Source organism: Protomyctophum parallelum (genome assembly GCF_964188405.1).
Source record: "Protomyctophum parallelum genome assembly, chromosome: 1".
NCBI classification, from domain to species: Eukaryota; Metazoa; Chordata; class Actinopteri; order Myctophiformes; family Myctophidae; genus Protomyctophum; species Protomyctophum parallelum.
Genome location: NC_139697.1, coordinates 89,415,312 through 89,429,023, shown reverse-complemented (window position 1 = coordinate 89,429,023; position 13,712 = coordinate 89,415,312). Strand labels below are relative to the sequence as shown.

General features: G+C 44.6%; 1 protein-coding gene across 1 annotated transcript in view; it reads right to left on the bottom strand.

Moving 5' to 3' along the window:
* Window positions 1–9,680, bottom strand: part of LOC310863994 (phosphatidylinositol-binding clathrin assembly protein-like) — a gene marked incomplete at its 5' end in the record, with an annotated part of 60,438 nt that extends 50,758 nt beyond the window's left edge. The window contains one exon of the mRNA XM_083772527.1: window positions 9,551–9,680. Within this exon, the coding sequence (XP_083628653.1) occupies window positions 9,551–9,680 (130 nt within the window). The remainder of the gene's footprint in view (window positions 1–9,550) is intronic.
* Window positions 9,681–13,712: the final 4,032 nt, after the last annotated feature.

Sequence of the window (13,712 nt, the reverse complement as noted above, 5' to 3'; positions counted from 1 at the left end):
CTTTTACCGACGGACCGGAAGTTATACCGGATGTGGCTGGAGTAGCTAAATGTAGCCAAAACACTCTAACGGCGATAGACGGGAGGCATGATTAGATCTACCGCGACTAGTGACTGGACAGCGGGGGGCCGTCTAACACAGGATTTTTCTTAGAATTGGACGGGATGATTTAGATTGCGCGTTATTTACGTTTTAAGATTTTCGTTGTCGTCGGCAGGGGGGGGGGGGAACATTTTCGATGACGTCCCACTGTTGTGCAACATCGACGATTGCGCAACAGGCGCTCCCAGGCTGTGGAGCGATGCGATCGGTTTTCATATCAATAAACTTCGTCTTTTCTTCGTCCTGGGCCCTGGGTGTTACTAATTGAAAGGACGGTGAATGATTGGGGTGTTAATAAGAACATTGTTACACTTAAAGTAATCTAAAGATATCTGAAAAGGAGTGAGAAGAAGTAAAACGTATAAACTCCCACCGCTTTTATCAAATGCAGTGATTCTTCTTTAGCCATTTTTAATCCCAAGAATCCTCAGTTTTGATATGCGTCGTTAGTTATGCCATTTGTCATACCATTCTTCTTCATATCCGAGGCTGCGCTGTAACATCTGTACCAACTTAGCGTTTCATGTTGAGAAACAGTGGCGCAAAGGGAAGGAATGCCCTCGGCTGTGTCTTTAAGGATTTTCTGTCTGGCTAAAGATTGAAATGTGAAGTATGCATGATGCCTGGATAATCTCAAAAGAATTAAGACTATAAGAGCAGGTTTTAAAAACTCAGCGGAACCATTAACAGGCCCTCCATTCAGAGGACCCCATGGCGCATTCAAATGCAAATCTAGAAATTTGACTTCATTCGATATGACTATAACATGAATTTTATCCGTTCAACTGGATTTAATATTGTACAGAATATTATGTCAATGATAACACAACACATGATTTTGCCACGTGCGTGCATGCATGCGTGTACACGGCTGTGCATGACTTTTGTGTGTTAATAGTGTGTGGGTTTTGAAGTTTTTTTGTTCCAAAAGGACTATCAATCAATCATGAGGCATAGAAACATCACTGCATTAACATACTTGACTTGTTGACCAGGCCACTGCAATGTGATATCTATGAAGCTTGTACTTTTAGTAGATCTGATATTTATTGTTCAAGCCAGAGTAGGAACGCTTCTGTGGTTCTCATGTCAAGTACCCCCAAATTGACACTAATTAGCCCCGTGGACCGCCATTTGAAAAGATATGCCAGGGACCCCCATAAGAGGAGATTTTTACGGCTCTAGCAGTGATTCTCAACCTGTTTAATTTCAAGGACCCCCCAGTTTGACATGCTTTAGTCTATGGACCCCCATTTAATAGCAATGTTAATTTAACTCTGAGAGTGTACAAATGGAACCAAATGGACCCTGATGAGTCCATTTGGTTCCATTTGTACACTCTCAGAGTTACAGACCCATAAGGGTCCATTTGGTTCCAAACTATCATTTAGCTGGGGACCCCCTGGAACTCCCTCAAGGACCCCTGGGGGTCCCCGGACCCCACTTTGGGAACCACTGATCTATAGCACAGTGGAACCTTTTCACAGTGGAACCCCAGTTTGGCAGTTGGTAAATGGTGCTTTTCTCCAAAGCGCTTCACGCAGAGTGTGCATTACATTCACCCGTTCAGCGTTCACACGCACACACACACACACACACGCGCGCACGCACACGCACACGCACACGCACACACATTCACACACCGAGGGCGGAGGCGGAAACCATGCAAGGCAACCAACCTGCTCATCGGGAGGAGCAATTACGGGTTCAGAGTCTTGCTCAAGGACACTTCGACACTAAGTTACATACACTTAAGGTTCCTAACGATCAATCACTTATACAGTAGGCCCCCTGGGGACCTTCTCTAGGACCCCTGTGGGTCCCCGGGCGCCACTTTGAGAAGCACAGGCCTAGCAGAATCTGCACAACTGCACTATTGTTCAATAGCTTTGTTATGACATAACTCTATGGGTTGTTTGTTGTAATAACATTCAATTCCTACCAGGATGATAATGTGAAACATACTGTACTATTTCTGATAATTAGCCATTTTTTTTACATGCACTCTCATCTTGGAATTATTCAACACAGCTAATGAACTGCACCTCATGAGACTGAACTACATGAAAAATAGCTTCGGCTCCAGGAATTTTAACCATGCATATTTTTTTGTTTTTTACTGAGGCCCGTGAGGGCTTTCCTACAGCGATTGTTCTTAATTACCCCTCTATCTCCGCCCACCAATATATTGAAATGGTATTATCTGTAATGGTAGCGCTCACTCATACTTAACACGTGCTTAATGGGGTTTTGCCAGTGGATGTATGACTTGTCTCAGTAGCTAATGTAATGAGATCGGACCTCACTAATTAATGTTGTGCAGTCTCGGGTTGAGCCCTACTGCACGCACGCACGCACGCACGCACGCACGCACGCACACACACACGCACGCACGCACGCACACACACACACACACACACACACACACACACACACACACACTCCCCGTATCTGACATTGGCCTTGTTTTGTCTGGTTGTACTAATGATTGATCATTCTTATCAAAAGATCACCTTCAACTTACTTCTTCACCCACAACACACACACACACACACACACACACACACACACAAACATGGACACAAGCACTGTAATCCTTACAGGTTCACTTTCATACTTTCACGGTTAACACAGCACGGTAATTTCAGCACAGTGTGCTTCCACGGCTGCCGCTACGTTTCCTCCGGCATCGATAAAAGGCCCAATCACAGATGTCGCTGAACGGATCCCCGGGGATCAACCTTAACGCTGCCAACCACGGCACGCCGATCAATATATTGACCCAACATGGCAAATAATCAAACGCGAATGGACCATTCAGAGCGGGGGGATAATGATTAGAGGCGTATGCGTTTGACATTTAAGACAGGTAATAAGAAGAGGAATTCATGATAGATTTCGCACAGATTATTGGAAGGCTCAGGCAGGACATGATGCTAGTGTACACACACACACACACACACTCGCTCTGCTCCCAATCTACACAGGCTACTGTACTGTAGTCTGGAGCTATTTTTATATACCGGTATGTATATTGTGACGGTTCCCTATATTGTGTGTTATGTATATTACTCTTAGGTTGTCTGGTTTAGGTAGATGTTGTGTTTACTGTTTGCCCTATAGTAACCTCTGTTCTTTGTATCCAATAGGATTGGGGAGCAGAGCTAGACATGATGATCAGCCTAAGTGGCTCGCACCTGGGCCAGGGTGTCGACGCCCTATAAATGCCTGCTTCCCCAGTCCTTCCCCAGATCTGTTCCTTTCATTTGCCTCCTGCACTCCACCATGCACACTTCTCAACATTGATGTTAATCCATACAACACGCACACTATACATCTCACTCATGCATACACGCACTACACCACTGACTACTGATCTCCACACTTCATCTGTTCAATCATGATTTATTCCTTACATTTACTTATTTTTGTTTAGTTAATAAATTCTATTTCTTTGGTCAACTGCGTCTCCCCAGGTACATAACAATATCAACCACTTTCAACCTGGCGTCATTATAAAAAAAACTATTACATTGCAAACATTACATTAAATAGAATAGAAATACTTGATTAATCCCTGAAGGGAAATTTAGAACCGCTCTCATCAGAAAATCAGCTGAAATAGGCTAGTGGAAATAACCAATATACAATCTCACAACCCATCATAATGTTGTCAGCTTGTATTGCCTGTTTTCACTATTCGTTGTACGACTAAGACTTTGGTTGTAAGTAAGTTTAAAGATCTGTTTTTTATGTTTTGATAGAAGTAATTTGATAAGAAATACGTTGAGGTTCACATTGTCGTTTTAGCATGAGCCTTTGTCAACGGACTATAGTATTTTAAGAAGTATACGGCTATTCAAAATCGATACTACCGCATTGTCCCGAATATAAGACAACTCTGATTATAAGACGACCCCCATTTTTCAAGACTCATTTGTGGGGAAAAAAAGAACATTTGAATGTCAAATAGTCTCTAGTCCCCATACAATACTACATACAATACGACTCCGTTTGTTAAAATATTTCCATTGGAGAGAAAAATAAGCGTAGTCTTATATCCAGGCCAATAGGGTAATAGGGGTCATGGTGGTCTGGTAGAGCTAACGCTAACAAGTTAGTAAATACGACAGACCCTTTCGCCTGGACGACTTTAACATTAATTGGGGATTATGTGTAAAAAATCGACTTGGAGACGTTGACGACACGACACTGTTTCTGCCAGGACGGATGGAGCACAGACACACACACACACACACACACACACAAATACACACACACACACACACGTCTCACACACACACACACACACACACACACACACACACACACACACACACAGCATGTGGAACTGTGTGCAATAGAGCGTTTTACTTTCTGGGGCAGAGGGTCGTCATGGACCGATTAATAGGCTATTGTGTGTTGGATATATGTGGATCCTACACTACAACCTCCTATCTCTCTGTATGCCAAGCGGAACGATCCCCCAGCCGATGGAATCCTATTACTATATGTCTGTCATGCTCATCATCTTTTACCACGGCTATACTAAATAACCAGCATCAGCTGTTTATGTCACCCGCTCGGTCCGTCAAGGTCACGACACCACCGTAAAAAGAAACGAAACGAACACGCCGTGTCCTGTTGCCGTATAACACACGACGACGAGTCCATTGGCATGGCTGTGTGTGTGTGCCGTGTGTGAATTCCTGCAATGGCTTCAGGTGCACTTGATTTATCATGCATGCAGAAGGTTTGCGGAGTTCGGGGGGGAGGGGAGGGGTGGGGTCGCCGTGATTTCCCGTCCCTGTGTATTCATGTATTCATAGCGCTTGCACTGGCACTGCAGCGAGATCAAACACAGCCTGGGGTATTTCCAGGAGGTAACTGGAATGTGTTGCATAGTCGGTCCTGACACGCAGGCCATGGATTATCAATACTGTCAACGAGTATGGGCTGCTGTTCTATTATAGCGTCGACGATCACATCCGCTCGGCATTCTTCCCCACGTCGTTCAAAAAGAAGAAGAAAAAAAAGATCTTGAATCTGCTTCAAAGGGGCTGCTTCTTATGTTGGCAACCTTTTTAAACCCGAGACGGAACAATTTTGGCAGCAATTATATTGTTCCATTATATGGAACGGTAAATTGCTGCCAAAAAGGTGCTATGGAACTTCCATGACACCTTTCCTTTTTTAAGCCCACGATTTTGGTTATACGCAAAATACATTTTGTGCCGTTCATTTGGCAGTCGTCCCTGTGTTCCTCGCTGAAAGCAATTACACCCACTGCCATTACATTAACGAGTTGCTTGTGTCGCAGGAGCAGTGCTTTCCTTCTGAACTTTTAAACCTGCAAGTTGACTACAAACATATTATACACGGCAGCGTCAGGATGGAGGACACTAGTGGCAGGATTACACGTATAGCCTGTTTATTCACAGCCACCGTCAACTACTGCTGCAGGCCACTGTACAGCTCCCCTTAGAGCAGTCGCAGGGATTCAGTAACTCGCTAAAGGCGACTTGGACCATAATTGCTGAGAAAGCTTCCAATTTCCGATTCAGCCTCCCTGTCTGTATTCTCTCGGCCGGTGCAGGGAGTAGAGCAGCTATAGCTATTCAAACTGGTGGTGACGGCATGGCCTTGAGCACAGTTTCTCAACCCTTGAGGCTACTTAATACTGACGCCGTGCCACAAAACAAATGCCTAGGCAAGTCTCATGATGTACAGTAGCTCAGAGAGAGAGAGAGAGAGAGAGAGAGAGAGAGAGAGAGAGAGAGAGATAGAGAGAAAAGAGGTATTGACTATAATTGCAACATGGGATCATGTGTGGAGCAGAGCAAATGCTAATTTGCTCTGTTGTGATGTGAAGTGACAGTCAGTCACAGGAAGAGCTAGCATGAGCCTGATGTGAATTTATGGCCACAGTTGTACCTATTGTTGAACAATCACGGCACTATGAAACTGTCCTGCATTGAAAGCACAAGACTGTCCGAGCCGATTCTTTTCTGCAATTAATCACACTATACACTGAGATTGTGGCAAGACAGATTTTTGCAGATTTTTGCTACAAGCTCACAAGGAAACGCCTTGTCATATTCCAAAGGTATTGCTAATAATTGAGAGCAGCTGTAGCTTTAGTGCATGGGTAGCCATGCACTGTCTGGCAATCAGAAGGTCACCGGTTCTGCCTCCCCACCTGCGGTACTATATGCGTCCGCACTGTCCAAGTGTCCCTGAGTAAGACTGGCTGATGACCATCTGATGACTGACCGCTCAAAACCATCTCAGCTGGGTAAAGATGAAAACTAAAAGTATACGCACTGAGAGCAATGTAGATCTTACATTTCCAGAAAGTGTGCAAAGTGTGAAAAATTCAGAATAATTTAGAATATATATTTTTTCTCTACACAAATCTTCCGGGTCCGTGCAGATAGCACATGTTTTCAGACGCATGGTTGGCGGCCAAAATGCTACTGTTTGAGAACCGAACCGATGCTGTAAAAAAAGAAGAAGGAGAGGCCGGCCGGCCCGGCCGGCTGGGGCAAGCCTGCCGTGAAGAATGATGGCGACGACCGCCATTCATGACCGGGCCCTGTATCAAATCAAAACCGCCATAAGTGGATTGCCCCGCGTCGGCGAGTCAGTCATATATCAGTCAATATAGCGCCGTATTTACTGTGAGGGGAAAGTAAATGGTAGACCTAGGCGGTGTGTTTGAGTGTGAGCTACCTCAGATGCCCCTGTGGGATGCAACACACACACATACAGCACAGTGTAGCAGGCCTATACACACACACACACACACACACACTGCGTTGGCGAGGGCCAGGGGAGAGAGACACCACTGAAGCCTGGAAATAACGTGAATTATTTAAAACTTTAGCTGCTGAAAAATAGCAGATCTACAAGCTTGTAGCGCTAGCACTAGCTTGTAGATCTGCTATTTTTTTTAAATCATGAAAATGCAAAGAAAATACATATTCTTTCACAGCGGTGAACGCTTTTAACTGAAATATTTGCTTCTGCAAGATAATTCTGCGGGTCCTGGACATGACAAAGGTTGAGCACCACTGATATAGAAACACAGGTTTTTCAGAAAACTGTCGTGATTTAGAAGACATTTTGTAGAATCTGGTCTCAACACAGGCCTACGCATACACTGTAGGTCGCGTTGGGAGACAGACAGTACTGAAGCCTGGAAAATAAATAGCCAATCTACAAGCTCAGCTATTTTCAGCGTGTGGCAGACAGTCTGGCACGTAAACCAAGCAATATAAATCCGGCATGACAGACCTGTTATACGGTCATTGGGGGCTATAGCTCTTTGCGTGTTTCTCGTAAATATTATTGTCCGCTCATTTTGTGGCAAAGAAAAACAAACAGTCACACCCGTGTGTGTGAAGTGAGGGGCGCTCTTATCATCGTACAACATCATGACGTAACATGTCGATTTGCTCAGTAAATATGACGTAAATTATCTCCTTTCATTGTCAGTGGCAAATGTGACATGAGTTAGGACAAAAATGACGTTTTGACAGAGGTGGTGCATTTATATAGCGCCTTGGGCTTTACATAGATTGTGCATCAATTCACCCATTCACACACCGATGGCGGCGGAAACCATGCAAGGCACCAACCAGCACAGCGGGAACAATTAGGGTTACATTCAGAGTCTTGCTCAAGGACACTTCGACACTAACTCTGGGGGAGCCCACAGGGTTGGAAACTGGCAACCTTTCAGTCATACCAGCATCCAGCCACTCTATACCCCTGAGCCACCGCCGCCTGGTTGGCCATGGTGATGACCCCTCCCCCCCTGTCCTGCTGTGCAGCCCGGAGACCGCCTGGAACGACTGGTCGGTCGGTCGGTCCCGAAGGCCCGCTTGTTTCCGTACGACTGTCCTATACCCCATTAGCTGCTCCGACCTATAGTAAGCTACACTTTCCGTTCTTCCTATATAATAACCGTTCTTGAGTGACTCCCCCACCCTCCCCTTACATAGCTCTGCTGACTGACAGCCCAATTGATTACCTGTGCTCTCCATCGATCGTGTCAAGTCATTATAGTGAAGCAGGAAAGCCACCTTAACCTAATAATCACCGGTCAAATCTGCATGGGGGGGGTGGGGGGTCCAAGCTCTCTCACTCTCTCTCTCTTTCCATAGATAATTACTGCAGCTGCCGTGTCTCCGCAAACGGCTAATTAGTCGAATGTTGAGATAAAGAACCTGTATTGACACAAGACCAATACTGTTGTGGTACCCAAAGCCCCGAAGTACACCCCCCCCCCCCCCCCCCCCATTATGTAAGACCCGGTGGACAGACACACGCGCACACACACACGCACGCACACACGCACAAAGGTATACTGGTGACAACATCACTGAGCACTCATTAAAATGACAACAATGCAACACACACGCACACACACGCACGCGCACACACACACACACGCACACACACACACGCACACACTGTCATAATTGTCGTATAAGTAAAGATTTGTCAAATCAGTGGCAGTGCATGGATGCTATAGCTTACTAAAACATCTCTGAACAGAAGCTGTACACACGATGACACCATTCAAATATGTATGAAGCTACCAAAGCAGTGAGTAGCCTAGGCTATAGTATACATAAATGTACATTCCGTACAGTCAGTCAGTCAGTCAGTCAGTCAGTGTCTGGGAGTCTCATGGGTGATGCTGATGCTGATCATAGCGGATACAGGCCCTCAACCCGCCGCCTGTGATATGATTAGCCTATACCTGAGTGGCCTAGTTCCCCCGAATGACATGACCATATACCGCCGCACAGATCATTGACAGCCGCTCGCATCCCTATACAATATAATATACCTTGACGTGGTCCGAGTTGTATATACGTATAATGTGACGAGATGACCGTGGTGAGGTCTGACTGCCACTGACTGCGAACACACACACCGTTCAATCTAATTGTTAATCTGAGGGAATGTTATCGGCGAATCTGAGCTGCAAATTAGAGAGGCGGCTATAATATAGGCTACTACAACACAGGCATCCAGCCAGCCAGGCAGGCAGGCAGGCCCGCGTTATTGTTGAGAAAAAGATCATAAAACGCATTGCCTTAATTGTTTGTAACCATATGTAGCTTTTGTTGCTTTGGTTGTTGGTGGGGGGAGGGGGGGGGGGGCTATAATAATGTAGATGTGTGCTGCAGTGGTGATGATGGGATTCGGAAGGAGCTAGTATAGGTAGGCTGTCTGTCCTTCTGTGTGTGTGTGTGTGTGTGTGTGTGTGTGTGTGTGTGTGTGTGTGTGTGTGTGTGTGTGTGTGCAGTGTGTGTAGTATAGTGTGTGTGTGTGTGTGTGTGTGTGTGTGTGTGTGTGTGTGTGTGTGTGTGTGTGTGTGTGTGTGTGTGTGTGTGTGTGTGTGTGTGTGTGTGTGTGTGTGTGTTTAACCTACAGTCAAGGTGCTTCTTCTTGGGTCCGCTCACTTCGTGCGTGGTGGCCTTGCACACGGCTTTGCTGATGGCCGAGCCGGTCATGCTGTGCTGGGCGGCCGCGATCCGGTCGGTCAGAGACTGGCCCGACATGGTGGTGGTGGCGGTGCTGATGTTCCGGCCGAGAGGAGGAGGAGGGCGCCGGGGACGGTCGGGGGGGAACGGGGAATCAAAATGTCTATGGAGGAGGAGGAGGAGGAGGAGGAGGAGATGATGGGGAGGAGGAGGTGGAGGTGGAGGGTGCCCTCTAAACAGATCGCCCGTCTGAGGAGAACACGAACGTGTAACACTGACGCGAATCCGATGAGAGAATTCATATACGGGATATGCAGCGCCGCGGGCCACCCCCCCAAATTAAAATATATAAAATAGCTACAAATTTAAAAACCTGCACCGGCCGCTACTGATGATATCTTTAGGCTACATCCATCCCTTCCAGGGCAGTGGGTGGTGGTGGTGGTGGTGGTGGTGGTGGTGGGGGAACCGAACCGAACCGAACCGCGTTTGGAATCCTTAATAATAGTCGTCGGTCGAAGAAGAAGAAGAAGGAGGCATCCGAATTATTATGACCGACCGGCAAGCAACCGAATACCGAGATGTGTGTATGAGAGAGAGAGAGAGAGAGAGAGAGAGAGAGAGAGAGAGAGAGAGAGAGAGAGGGGGGGGAGGGAGGGAGGGGGAGAACAGAAATAAGACCACAGCAATAAGCGGCCCAAATCCCCCTCAGTAGGATGACAGAGCTACGTATATACAGCCGTCAGTGAGCCGAGCTAAGGTGCTGCTGCTATAATGTAGGCTACGCTACAGTAATAGTAGAATGGAATCCCTGAAATAGCTCTGGCTGCCGAGAGAGAGACAGAGAGAGAGACAGAGAGAGAGAGAGAGAGAGAGAGAGACGCCGGTTGGAGCACAGAAGGGATGATGCGCTGAGATGATGAGGATGATGATGAGGATGATGATGATGAGGAGATGGATGATCAGTCAGTCACTCCTCCGTCCGTCCGTGATTGTACACAGTAGCCTACTAGCCTATACTGCCTCCTCAATGCGACATTCACTCGATTACATTTACAACTGAAGTCTGTCCTTTCATTCCCACAGATAGACGATGCACAAAAAAACCAAAACAATTCCCTTATGCACCCGCGGTTTCTTTCAGCCCTCGGTCTGCCGTCCTGTTACTAGTAGCCTAGTATGCAGCGATTCGCCTGCAAACGCTTCGCTGATGATCCATGTGGGATCATTCATATGCAGGTTCTGTTCTGTTCGGTTCGGTTCGATCGCGCGTCTATTAATCATCCGTATAAAAAAAAACGCCGCCGTATATTCGTTAAAGGGTATAGCCTACTGCCGACGACGAAGACGAGACCAATTCGATATTTGTCACTCAAACTTGTGCGTAAAATGGCAGTGCATGAATCAGGTGACTAGGAAAGGAGGGCCATTGGAGCGTTCCTTCAGGGTCCGGGGAGGGCATCTTAAAGCAGAATGCTGCTGTTTGATGGAGGCATGCAGGCAGGCAGGCAGCCACTGAGCCCAGGCATGTCCAAGTCCCTCTAATTGCCTGCTGTCCAATAAAATACAGACACATGTGCAGAGGAGGATAATCCACGCATATAACAGCAAGGTTTAATTTATTACATGATCAGATCAACGCATCTAAGGCTAATAACATGTTTTATGTTTACTGATACTCATTCTGATGAATAATAGAGTAAATGATAAGCCTTATACAGGGTGCTTTACGGGCGGAATGGCGATTGACTGTCCTATAGTCTTATGTTTCTTGATAGGCCACATCAAGGTCAAGGGTGATGTAAAGGCTGAGAATAATAATAATAACAATAATAATAATACAAATGTATTTGTATAGCACCTTTCGTTGACATGAAATGCAGCTCAAAGTGATTTACAGAGCAATGTAGGGAAAAAAAGAAAATAGAATAGAAATAAAAGGAATTTAAAAGATCAATTAAGTGTAGAAGTAGGTCTTGAGCTGTGCTTTAAAAATGTCTAGTCAGGCATGCTGTTGAGATCAGCTATTTTCGAGGCGCAACCCATGCACTCTTTAGCTATAGATGCGGTGTAATTTCTAACGCAAAATACTGTGTTCACTAAGTTCAAGACTTCGGGGAAAAAAGCAATTCTCCTGAATGCGTATACTTCCGGCATGGCATGGAAAGGAGAGGGGAGGAGACGGTAGGGCATTTGCATTTCTTTCACCATAATAAATTCTGCATTCGTGGTCTGGAAAGGGCAGTTGTTTTACAGACAGGTACAAGGGCAGGGGCTGAAGCCCCCTTTGACGTCTATGTGTGCACTTGGATGACATATTATAATAGGTATACCATTTTTTTGATGAATTGAACAATGTGGACCCTGTTGTAAACAAGTGTAATGCTTAATTGGGTCGTCCACTCACAGTTAACAGTCTTTGTATTGAGTTTGTGCTTAAAATGTACTGAAAATTCTACAAACTGTTAATAAATATTTCAATCAATCAATCAATCAATCCCCATGCCTGTGTCTCCGATTGTTTCGTTCAAAATGCTCCCAGCCAGCAATATTCTCCAGGTTTGAGGTAAAGAATGTCGGCGGGGCTGTAATGGCTCTATATTTTCGTCCATGCTAAACCCCTTATCCCCTTTTTTTTACTATTTTGAAAAACATTTTTGAATAGTTAACCCCTTTTGGACGACTGGGTCAAATTTGGCACATACCAGTTAATGGCCAAATGGCGATAGAAAAAGGAGGCTGTCAATGCCTAGTGGGTCAGTTTTGGCACATCCCAAGGTAGGACTGGAAGTACTTTGGCGCCATCAAGTGGTTTGGAGAATATATTACATTCATTTGAAAAAGCAGGAAGTGGAGATGACAGCACATGGCTCTAGGTTGCCAGTGTAAGACTTACTGCCCAAATTTGAGATTAGTTGTGCTAAAATAAAAATACACACCAGCTAACTCGATGACTCAACTATAGAAATATTGAAGTAGATTACATTTTACCTTATTTTTGTGTGAGATATTTGGCAATGTCTGTTTGGGACACATTAGGACATGGCATCTCACAATAGAGATAGTAACTGTAATAGTTGAATAGTGAAATAGTGTAATAAATCTTATTTTGTAATAGTGTAATAGTGTAATAAGTGTAATAGTGTAATAAATGTAATAGTGTAATACATGTAATAAGTGTAATAGTGTAATAGTATATTAAGCATAAGTGTAATAAGTGTACTATAGTGTACTAATGTAATAGTGTAATAAGTGTAATTGTGTAATTGTGTAATTAGTATAATAGTGTAATAGTGTAAATAGTGTAGTGTAAAAACCCTAATAGCCTAATGTGCCAAATTCTACACATATACCTACATTTATATGTATTGTTTGTGCTAAATGCAAATTGAGTATCTCAATATAATATAGTATCTGATTGATGGCAGAAACACAAAGAAACTTTTTTTCATCATTATAAATTAATTCCGTCCATAAGGGGTTAAAATAGCCAATCTACATCGTCGACACGATGTGTCGACGACGAGTCTTCTGTTTCATATGGTATATAGTATATACATTTAGTGAATATTTAGTTGTTCAGGTCCATGCCTTGTCTAAAATTCTCTTTTTCAGAGAGAACTTCAGAGAAGGCATGGACCTGAATAACTATTATTCACAAAATAAGGCCTATAGCGACATGTACATACTATATACCGTATGAAACAGAAGACTCTCTGCTTTCATAAGAAAAAAACTAATACTGTAATAATAATAAAAATCACACCCCTGTGAAGTGAGCAGTGCAATGTTGTGCAACATTGCACTGCTCACTTCACAGGGGTGTGATTTTTATTATTATTACAGAATCTTTTGATTCTCGCTATAAGAGGCCCCTCGCTGTGGGCCCCGAACAAGTTCAAAAGTCCAATGTTAATCGCTCAGCACCACCAAGCCTGAGCAAATAGAAAACTCTAGCAATCAATGTGTTAATTATAGTTTAGGGATAAGGGATTTAGCATGGACGAAAATAGAACTGTGTTCCGGGGTGTTTTGAGGAAGTATAGAATGTCACACAAAATAGCATTGAGCAGCAGCTTTAGAACAGAATGAAATGACAACTAACTATAT